General features: G+C 36.4%; 1 protein-coding gene across 1 annotated transcript; it reads left to right on the top strand.

The window, feature by feature from the left end:
- The first annotated feature begins 840 nt into the window (after positions 1-840).
- LOC133875492 (basic leucine zipper 61-like) lies at positions 841-2972 on the top strand. The gene is made up of 4 exons (XM_062313641.1): positions 841-1712; positions 1878-1968; positions 2126-2252; positions 2332-2972. Exons 1-4 carry the CDS (start codon positions 1144-1146, stop codon positions 2496-2498), a joined length of 954 nt encoding a protein of 317 aa, XP_062169625.1. The 5' UTR covers positions 841-1143; the 3' UTR covers positions 2499-2972.
- The last annotated feature ends 13994 nt before the right edge of the window (positions 2973-16966 follow it).

The following is a 16966-nucleotide window of genomic DNA, read 5'->3' as shown; positions in this document are numbered from 1 at the left end:
AGTGCTATATATGACTTTCATCTTTCGCTAACTCATGTACAAAAATAGTTAAAGAGCAGTTCAGTTTCGAGCAGACTAGATCTAAGACAAGGATAGCTAAATATCCTAAAATTTTATTTAAACCAGCCGTGAAAGATAACTTCTCACACCGAATTATTTAGGCCGTAAGAGATATATAAATCCTTACATCTGACTAACTTTCATCTAATTGATCACCCATGATGACAGATCTAAAAAGAAGAAAATTCTTATTCAAAGCAAAAACACAACCAACAAATGTACAGCAGCAGCAGCCATAGAGTAAATAAACGACACAACACAGTAGTAGATGGATGAATGCATTAAATTAAAGTAGTGCGGTCAACATGTATCAACAATTTGGTGCTATTTGCGGTGATCAGCCCATGGCCCTAGCCGACAATATGACCCGAGTTCAATTATGATGAAATCCCAAACCGATGGTAAATCCTGATGATTAGAAATCAATCAGATAGTTGTGACATGCACAAAGCTTTGGTAACAAGAAAAGTGGGGGCACAAGACATGCATATTATATAGGGAAAACCTTATGTATATATATGCCATATACATGTATCCTATGTACTACATGTAACATGTTGGTGATATTAACTTGATTAATTAATATATAGTATTAAGGTGGTGGATGCCAAGGAGAGGGGTCACATCGGCACGTGGTGGCTGATTCCGCCAGTTATTAAAACTTCACTGACGACTTTCCAGTGAAACCGTTGAGTCCCCCCACACCCCCTCCTTCCCACCCCCAGCTGTTGCTAGCTGTCTCTAATCCCTCCCATGTGACCCCTCTTCCCCCTCCCCCCCCCCCCCCCCCCTCCAAAACCTCTGGGCCTTAAAAAAACACAGTCACCAAAATCCAAGAAAGAAAAAAAGAGATCGAGAAGATCCAACAACAACCGCTCTATCTGTGATTGTAATGAAGATGTTTTTGTTTCCCATGTAATCTCATCTTCCTAAGAATATTGCCGTTGATTGTTTGTTGCTGTTTTGGTTGGTCCTAAATTAATCTCTCTCTCTCTGTGAGCACACATTTTTCGCTATCTTTTTTTTTTTTTTTTTTTTTTTTTTTTTTTTTTTTTTTTGTGTGTGTTTTTGGGGGGGTGTCATATGGCACAATTACCGCCCAAGATACCGAGCATGACTCAAAATTGGCATGCTTCTTCCCACCAAAGAATGCCAATTATGGCAAACTTCATTGCCACCACCAACAATAGTGCCACCGCTATCGCCCAACAGCAACCCTCCTGGGTGGACGAGTTCCTTGACTTCTCGTCCACCCGCCGCGGCGCCCATCGCAGGTCCATGAGCGACTCCATCGCCTTCCTCGAGGCGCCGGCCTTCATCGAGGAATGCCGGAACTCTAGTACTACCGCAGGGATGCATGGGACCGTCAACGCCTTCGACCGCTTGGACGACGAGCAGCTCATGTCAATGTTCTCCGACGACGTCTCCGCCGTGCTGCCTCCTCCCACAGTTTCGTCTTCCAACCCGTCCACGCCGTCTGACCACAACAGCATTGACGATGAGAATAATAAGCCAGTAATGCCGGCTCTAGACCATCAGCCCAAAAATGAACCCGGAGAGGTGGAAAGCTCATGCAAACCTGACCCACATGGGCCACCGCCCTCCGCCACCCCTACCGGAGACTCCGCCGCTGATCCTAAGAGGGTTAAAAGGTAACCACATTGATATATAATTAATCATGCTATATATATATATAAGATTTGCATCTTAGACCTCGTCGTAAAATATAAAAAACTTTCTTCATTGTTCATTAACTTAACGGATCTATAGTCTAAAATAAGATTGAAAACGAAATAATTCTTGGGTTTCTGTATTAGGATTTTGGCAAACAGGCAATCGGCGCAGAGATCAAGAGTGAGGAAGCTACAGTATATTTCGGAGCTTGAACGGAGTGTGACAACATTACAGGTACGTAATTTACTTGTCATTAATTAACGTAATGATTTCATATATATTTATGTGATCGTATATATATATATATTCTGAAACGTATACGATTCATCATATAGGCTCTGATTAAACATCTTCTCTTATTTCTTTTAATTTCTAATGCAAATTCATGAAGACCGAAGTATCAGCATTGTCACCAAGAGTTGCATTCTTGGACCACCAAAGGCTGATTCTTAATGTTGATAATAGCGCTCTCAAGCAACGGATCGCTGCTTTGGCTCAAGATAAACTTTTCAAAGATGGTAAGAACTTCATTGGCACATGTGTGCATATATATATTATGATTTTTCATGGTTTTGTTGTATATATATATAATTGCAGCTCATCAAGAGGCATTAAAGAAGGAAATAGAGAGATTAAGGCAAATCTATCATCAACAAAATCTCAAGAAGATGAGCAACAACCAAAATGCAGCATCACAAGCACAGCAACACCCAAGCTCTGATCATCCCTTGCGATGTACGGACAAGGAGCAGCTTCTCAGCTGAGAGAGGCTGTGGGGTTGCATTCTGCTAATTAACCTGGGGGGTTTCACGTGATATGTTCCCACCTGTATGCTTATGTGGCCGTGAAAAAAACATCTTGGTTTTTATTTTATTTTATTTTATTTTTTTTCAGTAATGTTTTGGGAATTTGGGGTTAGTTTGATTATTTATGTTTACAATTCTTTTTTTTTTTTTTTTTTTTTTTATCCAGAACTCTAACTTTTTATTAATTCTTTTGGGGGCAAAAGATGGTGGGTTTTTGTGCGGTGGGGTTGTATTGGGAGACAAGAAAGAAGGTGTCAGGGGTGGTGAGGGGGATGTTAATGCCTGAATGTTGTATCTTTTTTCTGTGGTTTTCTTTCCCCTTGGGCCTTGGCCTAATAATGTGCTATGACTTTTGTTTATTTAATTTATTTTTATTTTTCCTGGAAAAATGTAAATATATTAAGAAATAATTAAAGAACTCGAAGTTCTTCACGTTACTTGTCTCTCTCTCTCTCTCTCTCTCTCTATTTATATATGGTCAATATATAATTAGACTCACAATTATTTGCAATCTCGGAACCCCAAGTCAATCTTAAGTTGGCTTGATACTTTTTTTTTTACTTGTTAAATTCCTGGTTTTATTTCAAAAGTAGAACCAACATTAGAGTTAAGGTTCAAATATCTCATGACCTCAACTCTAATATTATATTAAATATCATTTCAATTGAAATAGTTTATTATTGTTTAATCCCACATGTGAAAGGAAATATTAAAATATTAATTAAAATAATTAAATTTATTATTTTTTACCAACTAAAACTTTTGAAATAAGTTATAATATTTTAACATTACTGTCTAGTTGCATGTCTTGGTAGCATGGCCACATACTAATCTTGGTGCATAAAGATAAGGGGACTACACCACATAAGCTTTGAGGTGATTAGGGGTGACGGGTGATGTATAGCATTACTTGATATCAAAACATGACTCAAAATTTTAAAGTAACAATATGAAATAAAAGTTTAGAATGTATTGCTTGCTACCTTACTTAATTGAGTAGAGGTTAGTTGTATATATAATAAACTTGAACGTGTATACAATTTGAGTGATATACAATTGCTTCTAGAGCTGATCTAATACGGATGGTTATCTCTTATCTATATCTACAAGTGTTTGAGTTTGAATGTTTAGCTTATCATTGAGTTGAAATTAGTTGATGGATTTGAATTGTGATTATCCTTTACACGCCCCCTCAAGCTCAGCGTGGGTGCAACAACGTTGAGCTTGTCTCGTAGAGTAGAGAATGGAAGGAGTGATAACGGCTTTGTGAGAATGTTAGCGACTTGATCTTTCTCAGAAATAAACCGAACAAAAAGTGTCTTCGATGCCACCATCTCACGGACAAAATGAAAATCTATTTTAACATGTTTTGTACGTGCATGAAAAATTGGATTTGCTGATAAGTAAGTAGCACCTATGTTATCACACTATAAGACGGGCAGTTGATGAATAGGAATGCTGAGTTCCACCGGTAAGGATTGTAACCAAGACAATTCAGCTGCAACATTTGTCAAAGCTTTGTATTCAGCTTCAGTGCTTGACCGTGCGACTGTAGCTTGTTTCTTACAACTCCACGAGATAAAATTTTACCAAGAAAAATACTGTGACGACCTTTTTTATTTATTTATTTTTTATACAAACATAAACGAGTCATCGCAGTGGCACGACTATGTGTCGCTCAGCCAACATATGACACATGTCCCATAACAGGCACTTGATAATCAGAGTAACATCTATTTAACTATGTAGCGGAAAACATAAACCTGAATAGTGGAAATTACAACTTATATATCTATCACAAATCAATTACAACAAAGAGCTATTTAACATCTATATGTTTGAGTCTTATTAACACAATAATGACATAATTACATACAATAATGGCTTTACAAAGAACAAGTGACACAAACATCACAAGCCATACCAGACCTAAAAATAGTGGACAACCCATGGTTCGACAATTACAATCGTCGCGACGAGCTTCAGTCATAATATCCCAAGTACACTGCTATCAAACCATCAACTATACTGAAGTACCTGCAGCCAAAGGAACATCTACACGGTTGTGGTGGTATCCACATCCGCATAGGTGAAAGAATGAGTCTACTGCCTCAGTATAAAACATACTAAGACCTCAGTGATATTAAACTAATTGAGTTTTCACAAAGAACCAACATTTATTTTATTTTTAGTCACGCGAGCACTATATTAGCCACAATTTACCAATAGCTAATACAGCAAGCACCGACTATTCAGAAAACATTTAAAACATACTATATAGCTGTGAACATATGTAGAAGTTCCAATCTACCGCTTGAAAGTTTCTACATATAGACCATTCTATAATAATACTTTTCAACTGTGGCTTAGACATATGTGCGCACGATCACTCCATCACAGATATCACATCTAGACATAAGTCTTAAGCAATAAAACATGGCATCTTACTCTTCCATACTAGGATAACATCCTTCAATAAAACACTCGCAACACCATCTCTAATCGTATTTCAGCTTCGTGCCTTGAACGTCAGTAGATCATGAGAGCACTAGAGTTAAACTCAATTATGCTAAAACGTCTTTCCTGAAGAACAATAACAGTCAACCTTCTTACTCATAGACATGCCATTTCTCGCACCTGGGCAGTCATGTATCCATATATATTCAAGTTCAATGTATGACATCTTAACACATGCGACCATTCGATAGAAATATACATAAGCGCTTTTCATTTAAGACACTTATGCATACCAACACGTCTAGTAAAAGCTACTCATAACATAAAAAATCACTCATAAAACAATGCTATACATGATATGCATGAAACTGGGTCTACTGGGGCTTGGGTCCCCCACGATACTGATAACTGTTGTTTAACTGTGTATACTACTGTATTGCTGTTGATGTATGCTCTATACTACATGCTCTATATTCTGTGCTTGACCAGTATATATTTCACTATTGTATCATACTATAAAATCATGCAGTTGCTAAATCATGTTCTCTTAAAACTAAACAAATCTAACATTTTATCAAACACTTTGAAACATTCAAAACATAGTTTCTTCATAAAACCTAAACAATTTCAACATGACATGTTCTCAAACAATTTTGCATTAGTTGTTCATTGCAGAATATCAAGAATGTATCGGAGTTGAGATAGTAGGATGCCATATGTGGTTTTAGAGACTTCGATACCCAAAAAGAAATTCAAATCACCTAAATTCTTGACTGCAAATTCTGTCTTCATGTGAATCAACAGATTATCAATAACAGTGGAGTCTGAGCTAGTGATGATGATATCATCAACATAGATTAACACATACATGATGAATGATACAAACTAATACACAAACAGAGACGTATCAGACTTAGATGCTAGAAAGCCAAGATCAAGGAGTTTACTACTCAATCTAGAAAACCAAGCTCGTGGAGCTTGTTTTAAGCCATAGAGCGTCTTTTGAAGCCGACACACATGATTCAGATATAAGGGATGAGAGAATCCCGGTGGTTGATACTTGTAAACTTCTTCAGATGAGTTATCATGGAGGAAGGCATTTTGTATATCAATTTTCCTTATTGACCAACCATATGAAAAAGAAAGAACCAAACGTACTGTAGTTGGTTTGACCACTGGACTATATGTTTCGGAATAATCAACACTAGCTTGTTGATGAAACGCCTTTGCTACCAATCATGCCTATAGCAATCAATGGAGCCATCTGCCTTTTGCTTAATGCGAAACAGCCACTTGCACCCTACTAGATTCTTAACATCAGACAAAGGAACCAATCACCAGGTATTGTTATCCAACAAAGCATCGAACTCGAAGTTCATGGCATGACGCTAGTTCGCATCTGTAGCGACTTGTGTATAACAAGTGGGTTCGGAGATAGTTAGATCAACTGCAGCCAGCAAGGCACTTGGAAGTGGATATCTTGTTGATCCATCAGTGAATACACGTGGTTTAGTGATGTTATTTTTGGCTCTTGTAACCATTGGATGTGTGTTTGAAGGAGTTGCAGACACATGGGGGGAAGATAAATGGGTGGAAAGTGAAAGAGATGAGGTGTTTTCGATAAGTGGAGAAGATTCATGAAGTGTTTGATGAGGGAATGATGCAGGGCATGATGTAATGCGTGACGCAGGGGGTGACGGAAGTCTTGGAGAGTGGGAGATTGCAGGAAGACTTGATGAGTGTGATGTATGCAAATGGGATTGGGTGTGGACTAGTTGATGAGTAGGTGGGTTTGATGTGCTGATTTGTGGGAAAAAAAAGTTGGAATTGGCGAGCATGATCATGAATGTTTGGAATAGAAGAATTTGTAGTGGTTGAGGATACAAAAGAAGAGGGGAAGATGTTTTCTTCAAATATAACATCTCCTGATATGTAGATACGTCCAGTGGTTGTTTTGAGACACCGATACCCCTTGTGACACATACTATAACCTAAGAACACACATTGAATAGAATGAGGTTGAAGTTTATGGGAATTGTAAGGATGTAGATTGGGCCAACAGGCACACCCAAACACATGTAATAAGAAATAATCTGGAGAGGAACGAAAAAGAGTTTCGTACAGGGAAGAATTTTTTAGAGTGGTGTAGGCATGCAATTCATAAGAAAATAGGTTGTTTGGAAGGCATCATCCTAATATTGAGTGGGAACATGTGCATGAGACAGAAGAGCTAAGTAGGTTTCAAGTTTCAACTATGTGATGATGCTTGCTCTCCACAACACCATTTTGTTGGTGTGTGTAAGGACATGAAAGTCGATGAGAAATGCTCATTTTTTGAAGTATTTTGCTAAGGGAGAGATATTCGCCACCCCAGTCACATTGAACTATTTTAATTTTAGAATTAAAATATCTTTCAACATATTTTTGGAATTCTAGGAATATGGTGCAAACATCACTTTTAAGATAAATGAGAAATAACCACATGTATCGACTATGGGCATCTAAAAACAAAACATAATATTTATTACCAGCAGTAGAGTACAAAGGAGAGGGTCCCCATACATCAGTGTAAATCAACTTAGGAGGATGATGAACACGTGTAGAAAATTGAGAAAAATGAAGTTGGTGGCTCTTTGACATATGACACTCAAGACAAGTCAAAGGCTTTTTATTGTTAAAAACATGTAAATTAAATCTGGAGAGAACGCTAGAACAAAAACAGAAAGCTAGATGGACAATTCTGAAGTGCCAAGTTTGAAGAGAAGTGCGCTCCCCAACTAAGGCTGAAGCTTGACTAGAAGAAACATGCGGAGAGATGCTGGACTGGCTGTGGGGTTGAAATGACTAAGAGCTTGATGGAGAGGAGACAGAATGGCGAGGAGAGACCGTGGGAGGTAGCTTGTAGAGCTCGTTCTCATTCAGACCATGAAGAATAATTTTCCCCAACCCCTGTTCCGTTACAAAGAAATGCCATGGATAAAACTCAATATAAGTTTTCGTTTTGAGAGTACATTTGTGAATAGAGCGAATATTTTTGGTTATGGAAAGAACATGAAGAACATTATGTAAAAGAAAAGATGCAGTAGGGGAGGAGAAGAGTGAATCACCAATATGGTCAATAGATAAGCCAGTGCCATTACACATGTGAACCTTGTCAGGAACATTGTAATCCTATGAACGGAAGTTAAGATTGGAAAAATCAAAAGTTAAGTGATGGGTTGCACCTCAATCTAGGTAACAAGCAGAATTTGGTGTGTTGGATGGAGTAGAGAAGTTAGCTTGCACGATAGAGTCTTTGGGTTCAGCACCATCATATTGCTGATAGCAATCAGAAGCACGATGGCCCATCCATCCTGTTGCGGATATGGCACATTAGACGTTGGGAAGGACCACGACCAGAAGACCCACTATTTGCAAAGGAAGAGCCATGCCCTCTGCCTTGGGTGAATCTGGAGGAGTCGTCGTAGAAGTAGGTGTGACTGGAAAAGTTGTTGGGGAAGGAGCCACGAGTGCCTCTGCCTCCACGATGGCAGGATTGATGAGATGCAAGGTGAACACCTGTAGTAGGAAGATCAAGAATAGGTTGATTGTGCTCAAGGCGTGACTCATGGGTGAGTAAGTGTTCGTAGAACTCCTCAATAAAAAGTGGCTCAACTCTTGTGGTGACAGAAGTCACAACAGGATCATAATTAGATCCAAGCCCCGCAAGCAAGAAAGCTTGTTTCTCAAATTCAATGATAGGTTGATCAACAACGGCTAAGAAATTAGTGAGGGTCTAAAATTTATGATAATAATCAGCAATAGAAGAGTTGCCTTTCGTCAATGTAGCAAGTTGAAAATGAACCTGCTTGGTGTGTGCCTTGGAGTGGGACGCAAATAGAGTCTCCAAGGTTGTCCAGGCCTCTCTGGACATAGTGTGTAATACTCCGTATTTTAAGATATTAAATAAAATATCTTAAAATATGATTTATGACCTAATAATAAAGCAAAAGAATAAATATGAATATTTATGAAAATGAATATTCATTTATTAAGAAGCGTTTATAGTTTTAGTTTAATAAAAGTTCGAACGAACCTTAAACTTTGGAATAATGAAAATAGGGTCAAACGAACTCCATTTTAGTCAATTTAAAAGTCAGAACGCTCTTCTTGAAGTCTTTTAATTACCCTCCGAATTTTATAATTTTTGGACTCCGTTTAAGGAGCAAAAACACTCGCGAAAAATACTACTCATGTTTTGAACGAAAATTTAACATTAATATTTATGGGCCCATTTTAATTCTTCATAAACCCAGCCCATAAAACTCAGCCCACACGTTGATAGTGCCCAGCCCATAAACAATTGATACCCAACCCATTCCACCTACAATTAAAACATCAAAATAGCTCATTTCTACCACTTCCAGAACCGGCCCAACAGAGAAGACAAGAAACTAAAGAGAACTCAGTTAAGAGGAAAGTTAGAAACTAAACACCCATTAGAAGTTGATATGAGAATCTTATCAATTGCATATTTTATTCTACCTACGAACTAGCTCGTAGGACACTTGCCATTACCCTAACCTTTGATCAAGAGCCACCCGGTGGAAATCCAGCCGTCCAAGCAAGGTGCATCCCCCCTTCTACGTTCCTCTCTCTCTCTTTCCCTGATTTTCGTTCCTCTCTGACATGAGTCACTGCCCAGGTGAGATGAATCTTTCCCCAACCATTGATCACAATCTACTCAAGTGATCTTGACCGTCCAAATAGGTATAAATTGAGGAGAGCAGCCCACTTTCTTCTTCACATTTTCTCTTCTCTTCCCTTCTCGGTTTCCCTCTGTTTTTCTCTCTTTATTTCCCTATCTCTCTTGGTTTTTTTTGGGTGCAAAACAGAAGTAAAGAAAGATAGAAATTAGACTAATACCCACTCAGCCAACCTGAACAGAAAAATAGGAGGAGGAATACCTTTCTTCTCTCATTTTGTGCATCATCAAAAAACAGGGGGCTAGCCCGTTATTCTTTGTTGTTTTTCTTCTAAAATCCAGCACTGTACTCTTCCTCTTGACCGAACCAATGGTGACTTCCATCCCTTGAAAATCCCTTTAATCTCCTTCAAACTTTGATCAGAATCATCTCTCACTTTCGGGCTCCTTGAAAGAAAAACAGTAAGTTGATCTTCTTTGAATGGCTGCTTTTCTCTTCCTCTTATTCGGTTGTTTTCTCTTGGGTTGGTGGTGTTCCTTTAAAACTTATACACTGCCTTTGCAACGTGTTTGGCTGCAATTGAGAAAAAAGAGAAAAAGGAAGCACAAATGAAAGCACAAAGAGAGAACAAGGACCAGCCCTTGTTTTGCATTCAATAGAGAAACAAAGAAAAAAAAAAGTGTAGAACTCTCCAGAAGATGGCTTAAGTCTTTCATTTTCCTTTGTCTCTAGAGAGTTTGGTTACTTAACTTAAGAAAAGACAAATTTAAAAGCTTTAGCTTTTCGTTTCTTTTTAATACGCAAGTACTCCTTGTCAACCAAATTGGAAAAGAAGAAATTTAAACTTCTTCTAGAAGTTTTCGGTAAACTCCTATGCTCTTGGTCTATGGTTTTAAGTCTGTAAGTTTAATATATATATATATATATATATATATATATATATTTTAAAAATGATATATTTTGTAATATACCTTAGTTATTATGATTTTCAAGTTAAAATATTCTAATGTCTTAAGTTGTGTTTTAACAAAGTATTCTAAGTGGGGTATTTAAATAATAAATCACGTCGTTGTGATGCCTAAGTAAAAGTAATGTTTTACAAAAGCGATGTTATGCCACCTAAGATTCTAAAAGTATTTTTATGCATTAGTAACACTAATGCCGTTATTCCATCCAAATTTTATAAGATTAAAATAAGGATTATTTATACTGTACTGCTTGTGTACTTTTAAAATATAAAACCTATTAGCTATATTAATGGAGTCACTATGTTGATTTGGTACAAAAATAGATAAGATTTTATAATGCGGTTTTACTTAAAGGATATTGTGGATATTATGACTTTATAGTGTAATTATTCAGTTACACTCTTTTATCTATTTTGAAATATTTATGTTAGAAGCTTTGATGTGTTATCATTAAAAAAAAAAAATATTCTGCTGCCAATTTATAACTCTAATGATGTCGTAATGTCACGTGAAAATCGAAATTTTCACTTTACGCCTTTTTGTAAAAGGCGGGGCGTTACATAGTGCATCAGGTGACATGCGAGAGCATTTCTCAGAGAGGGCTGAGTTGACTGTCCCAAGGAGGATTTGATCTTGCATAGTCAACAGTAGGAATGTTAGGTTGGCTTGTGTGAGACAGGCACCATCTTTGGATGTGGTGATAATTGGAGCTGGGCAAGGAAAAGAGACATCAACATAGCCAGAAAGAGTGCCACCTTTAAGGTGAGGAACAATGTGAGGAAGCCCAGTGGGGTAATTATCTTAAGTGAGTTTGACAGGATTAAAGTTTGTGAATGTGAGAAGGGATGGAGTTGTGGAAGAGGTAGCGGTTGGAGTTGCCATAGAGAGAGTGCGGAAGAGAAGGAAAGGAAAAAATAAAATAAAATTGACGTTAGTCACTATTGCTCTGATACCAAATAGAAATTCAGAATGTATTGGTTGCTACCTTACTCAATTGAGTAGAGGTTGGTTGTATATATAATAAACTTGAACATGTATACAGTTTGAGTGATATACAAATACTTCTAGAGATAATGAATGTAAATACAGTTTAAATGATATATAATTGCTTCTAGAGCTGATTTCATACGAATGGCTATCTCTTATCTATATTTTCAAGTGTTTGAGTTTGAATGTTCAGCTTATCACTTGAGTTCAAATCAGTTGATGGATTTGAATTGTGATTATCTTTACATGAACATGAAAAGAACAATAACCCCATCAAATATTAAGAATTGTCGAACATAAATTTAACCAAAATGACCTTTTGGTTTAACTTTGCTCGCATTTTCATCCTTGAATAGACATAATATGTCGAGTAATTAAGCCATGCTTTTACATAATTTCCTAGGCTAATGCCAGTAATTTGTGAATATTTACGTATACACACATGCTTTACCCTTGGGTAGAAATATTTTGACCCAACTTGGAGACCAAACATAACTCAGTACGAAATTAATGGGTTATGGTTTTGTATAATCCGGTTTGGGTCAATTCAGATCGATTTGAATTCACCCGTATAATAAATAGGTCAATCCCGTGTCAACTCGTTTAACCCATGGGTGACCCACATATCCCGTATAAATTAAATTAGATTTTTTGTTTCCTTACAATTAGAAGACAAAACCCTAGAAGACTAAAATTTATATAAATTCATTTTCGTATAAAATTCATAAAAATTAAAATTATTATTATTATTTTTTCATTTAAATTCAAATACAGGTCGAAACATGTCATGTTTGGATGAACCCAACATGACCTGTTTATTAAATGGGTTTTACGGATTGGGTTATGTAGGGTCAACCAAAATAACCAGTTTATTAAAAAGGTTATGCAAGTCGGATCGTGTCACCTACTAATTTAAATGGATCATGTCAAGGTTTCAGGATTTGACCTATTTAACTAAATGGATCGGGTTTAAGTTGATCTATATCAGTTTGACCTGTGACTCGACCCAATACGAACCCAACATGCCAACTCAAATTATCAAGCCTAATTTACCACCTCTTAGGTCTATCCTACTTGCAGTTTAGCTAGCATGCTACAAAATCAACAAAAGAGTCTAACCGGTCCTTGTGAGTTATAGAAATCATTGAGTTTACTAGTATATCTTCCATAGAGTTTCTGAAATTAGAATAATTTGGCTGCAGCCTAATAAATAAATATTAAAGAATAGCTAGACATTTTTTATTGTTTAAAAATGTGGTATATGTTTGAGTTATGGTAAAATCAAAATGTTGGTTGACTACTTAGAGGAGAAAAACAAGCAATCAGCTAGTACATTTCTATTCCGACTGATTGTGCTTTAAAATCAATAATAATAATAATAAAAGTGACACATATCAGATATCTGTCAATAGATTTATGAATTCCAATGTTTACTAGATCAAAACTTCATGTCAATCAAAATGTGAAAGCTATTTTTAGGAGCTTTGTAGATGTCTCGGTTGATGCTAAGTCGACCGAGTTAGGGTTTCTAGGAATTTTATGCAGGAGCAACATGCTCAATCGATTGAACATAAGGTTTAATAGCGTTTTGACTAGACTTTGACCTACATTTAATGCGTAAAAAATATCTTGGATGCCTCGGTCCACCGAGCTTAGGCCTCAATTGAAAGAGCCACATGTTTGCAATGCTATGTCTATTCAGGAATCTCTCAGTCGACCAAGTTTTAAGCTCGATCGACCGAGGCTCGGAAAATTTGACTTTTTGGGTCTATTTAAAGGTCAAGCTATTTGAGGATCCTTCTATTTCATCATTTCGCTCGTCTGGCCACCCAAAATCCGAGGAAGAAAAGCAAAGAAATGTGAAATAAAAAGGGATAAAGATGAAGGGAATGGTGCAATGCAACACCTCGACTTATAAACCTGTTGCAAGTGAAAATATCTAATTTTTCTACATGACTACTACATGAATAACAATAATAACTAATGCAACAAAAAATCTCATGTATAAAATTTTTCATTTATTTTCTTGTTGACACCACAAACTCATCTCAAATTAGATATACCGGAGCTATGAAATAAACTTTCACTTCTATAAATATTAACATTGTATTTACAATTTAATATACATATCTCTAAGATTGTTTTCCAAAAGGTGCCCCAAGCAGCACAACAAATTGATTAATGAAAGCCAACCATTGTCAAAAGTATTAGGCTTCCAATTAGCCTCATGCACAAAAGTTAAGACATGCATACAAGTCATACAATAACCTCTTAGATCGTGTATTAAGGTATTGCGAAGCTCTTCTTCACTTGTATCATCCATAAAATTGCCACAATTTTACTTGTGAATGTGTGAGTCCAAGGCTCATCAAGTTTAAGCAACTATTTTATAATAAGAGCCCACTTTGAAAATACCTATAACAATGTTTATATTAACAACTATTAGTATACTTAGTTTTCAAAAAAGAGTTTGTCACCAAAATGCCATAGTTGTTAAAATAACCACTTGAAAAGAGAAGTTTGTATACATATATAAAAGCCTCATATTTGTTTTTATTTTCTTAATAATATATATAACTCCACATCCCATAATATGGAGCAATAAAACATTTCATAACATGATAATGAAAAACAAAAGTTGAAAATATTACAATACATATTAACATGTTTATACATCATTATTCACATATTTTTCATTTTTCACACGTTCATTATTTTCCTTTTCATATTGATAAATGTATCCATACTCCCACTTGACCATTGGAAATTGTTAAGCGTATTCCTCCACTTAATTGCTAGGTTGTTACAATTTATCCCTCTTATAGCTTTGAGATACTAAGCGTATAGCCTCACTTAATTGCTAGACTGTTAGACACTATATTTCCCTATTCCTAATTAACATCATGGTGTCAGGCATATAATTCTCAACTAACCGCTATGCTTTCACATGCATTCTTTTCACATGGATGCTAAAAACACCTTAAAAACCTTAATTTCTATGTTGTAAAATATTTTCTTTTGTTCTAGTTTATCGGTCGATCTGTTGGTGGTCAAGCTAATCGATTGGTGAAGCGTGAAGCCAAATCAAATTAAATAAAAAATCATAGGGATCTATTGACTCTGTAACCGATCTATCGATGACAGTCAGCATGCGATATAGATGTCTGAAATTTGGAGAAACTGGGAGGCGGCTTATTTAAGGTACATTAAGGAGCACTAGCAACCATTTGGTCTTCTAGAGCCTTCGAAAAGCGTGCTTGTGTGTGTGTGCGTGTGTGTGTGTCAGAGAGAAAAGGGATCTTCTTTGTTCTTTAGAAGGCAGTAAGAGTAAGCAAGAGGTAATCTCTCGACCTTAGCTTGTATTTTCATTCAAAGGGACTAATATTTCGTTGGGTTAGTTGATAACATGCTTGTGTGTGTGTGTGTGTGTGTGAGACAAAGGTCTAGACTTTAAAAGTGGTTTATATTTTAAACGAATAAAATTACATTAAAGTCGAGGTTTAGGCTTTGCAAGTTGTAGATTTATGCTATTGTTTGGAGCTTTTGGTGAAGGGAATAATGGTAAGAATGTAAAGTTGAAGACGTTATACGTAGGTTGTAAAAAGACTCCAACTTTAGGCTTTAAAGAGTGTTGGATGTGAAAAAAAGATGTGCCTTTTCTAGTCTTACAGACTCTGGAGGCCTTATATGTAGGGCAATGTGATTTTTCGAAGGTAGGAGATGATGAACAGTGTATCTATCTATAATTGTTCTTTTCGACACCAATCGGCCAATGGTCGAATACAATTTTGATTGTACAGATCAATCAAATGGTGTTCGGGAACCAATGTATCGATACCTACTGATCAAGTAGTCATCGAGTGCCGATCTATCGGCACTGATCAGAATGCTAAAAATAATGTTTTAAGAACTAAGGTTAGGGCCACATCTTAGTTAACCCTGCTAATAGTAAGATATTTTGTAGATGAAGGAAATAAAGCTTTAGAAGGAGAGTTTTTGGGAGGAATATTTTGACCAAGGTAAGTAAACTTATGTGAAACTACATACCAATGATTTTGAGCATGTCTTTTTTTGATATCAAATGTGCATACTTTATACGGTCATGAAATACTTTGCTATTGAAGTTGTGAATTCTAAGTTTTGAGAAATGATAAAATTATACCCCCAAAATTAATTAACTATTGTAATTAACTTGGAGTGTTACTCGTTGTACTTCTAAACTAATTAACTTGTAAATAATTGAAGATACTAACTATTCTAACACACATCAAAGTAGAATTTAGTGGAATGCAGAATATTGTGTTAATTTTATTAGCTACATTTTATTGACAAAATCACTGTCATATTAGTGTATTGCTGAAACATGGATGCCGTAATTATTCAGAGTCTTACAAAATATTTAGAGCATATTTTCTCAACCATGGAAATGCCTTAATATGACAAGTATCAATGTCACAAGCATCTAAAATGTAATTTTCGGAGTCCAAGAAAATTCTACGCAGTTTACAACTTAGCAAAGTCGGTTCCCTAGTTGCCGTCTGGACGGCTGAGAGAAACGTCCGGACTCCCATCAGTGTTCGAGAAGATTCTGAACAGCTCAGCAGACACGGTTGATGGAGACAACATGCAATCGTTCGGACGGTGCCGTTCGGACGCTAGGGCAACACCGTCCGAACATGGAGACTAAAGTTTAATGAAGAAACGCGTGATGCACGTAATAGAAATCGGTTGCCGCTTGTCGTCCGGATGCCTATTATCTAGGTCCGGACGCCATCCAAAGAACTCCAAATCAAAATTGTATTAGGTCTTCTAAAGCTTATAAATAGAGGTATCTAGGCTTGCATTTTACATAGAATTCGGTACTGAAATTCCATTATGCTTAGAGATGGTATTTATGTAGAAATTGTGAGATTTGCTAGCTCCCTAAGAGTTTTTTCTTTATGTGATTTGATCATTTGAAGTCTAGTTTAGGGAGAAGCCTTAAGCTAAAGGAGTCAATTGAAGACCCCTTCAGGTAGGAGACCTGGTTGGGAGGCGTTCACGTATAAGTACGTGTCAGAGTTAGATGTACGATTACTGCATCGAGTTATGTGAGTATTACTGTCTTGTAACTAGCTTTATCTTCTGAATAGTGAATTTCCTGAATTTGGTTGTCCCGTAGTGATTTTTCTTTTAATTGAGTTTCCACTTCGTTATCAAAATATTTGTCTTCTTTTAATTCCGCGTTTAGATATTTTATTACACAAATTGATCACTCACACACTTTTAAATTAGGAGTCTATTTATTTTCATATTAATTATGAGCTGAAAGAATAAATAACCTTAGTGA

This window comes from Alnus glutinosa, chromosome 8 (genome assembly GCF_958979055.1).
Source record: "Alnus glutinosa chromosome 8, dhAlnGlut1.1, whole genome shotgun sequence".
Classification (NCBI taxonomy): Eukaryota; Viridiplantae; Streptophyta; class Magnoliopsida; order Fagales; family Betulaceae; genus Alnus; species Alnus glutinosa.
Note: the sequence above shows the minus strand (reverse complement) of the source record. Positions and strands in the feature narration are given on the sequence as shown.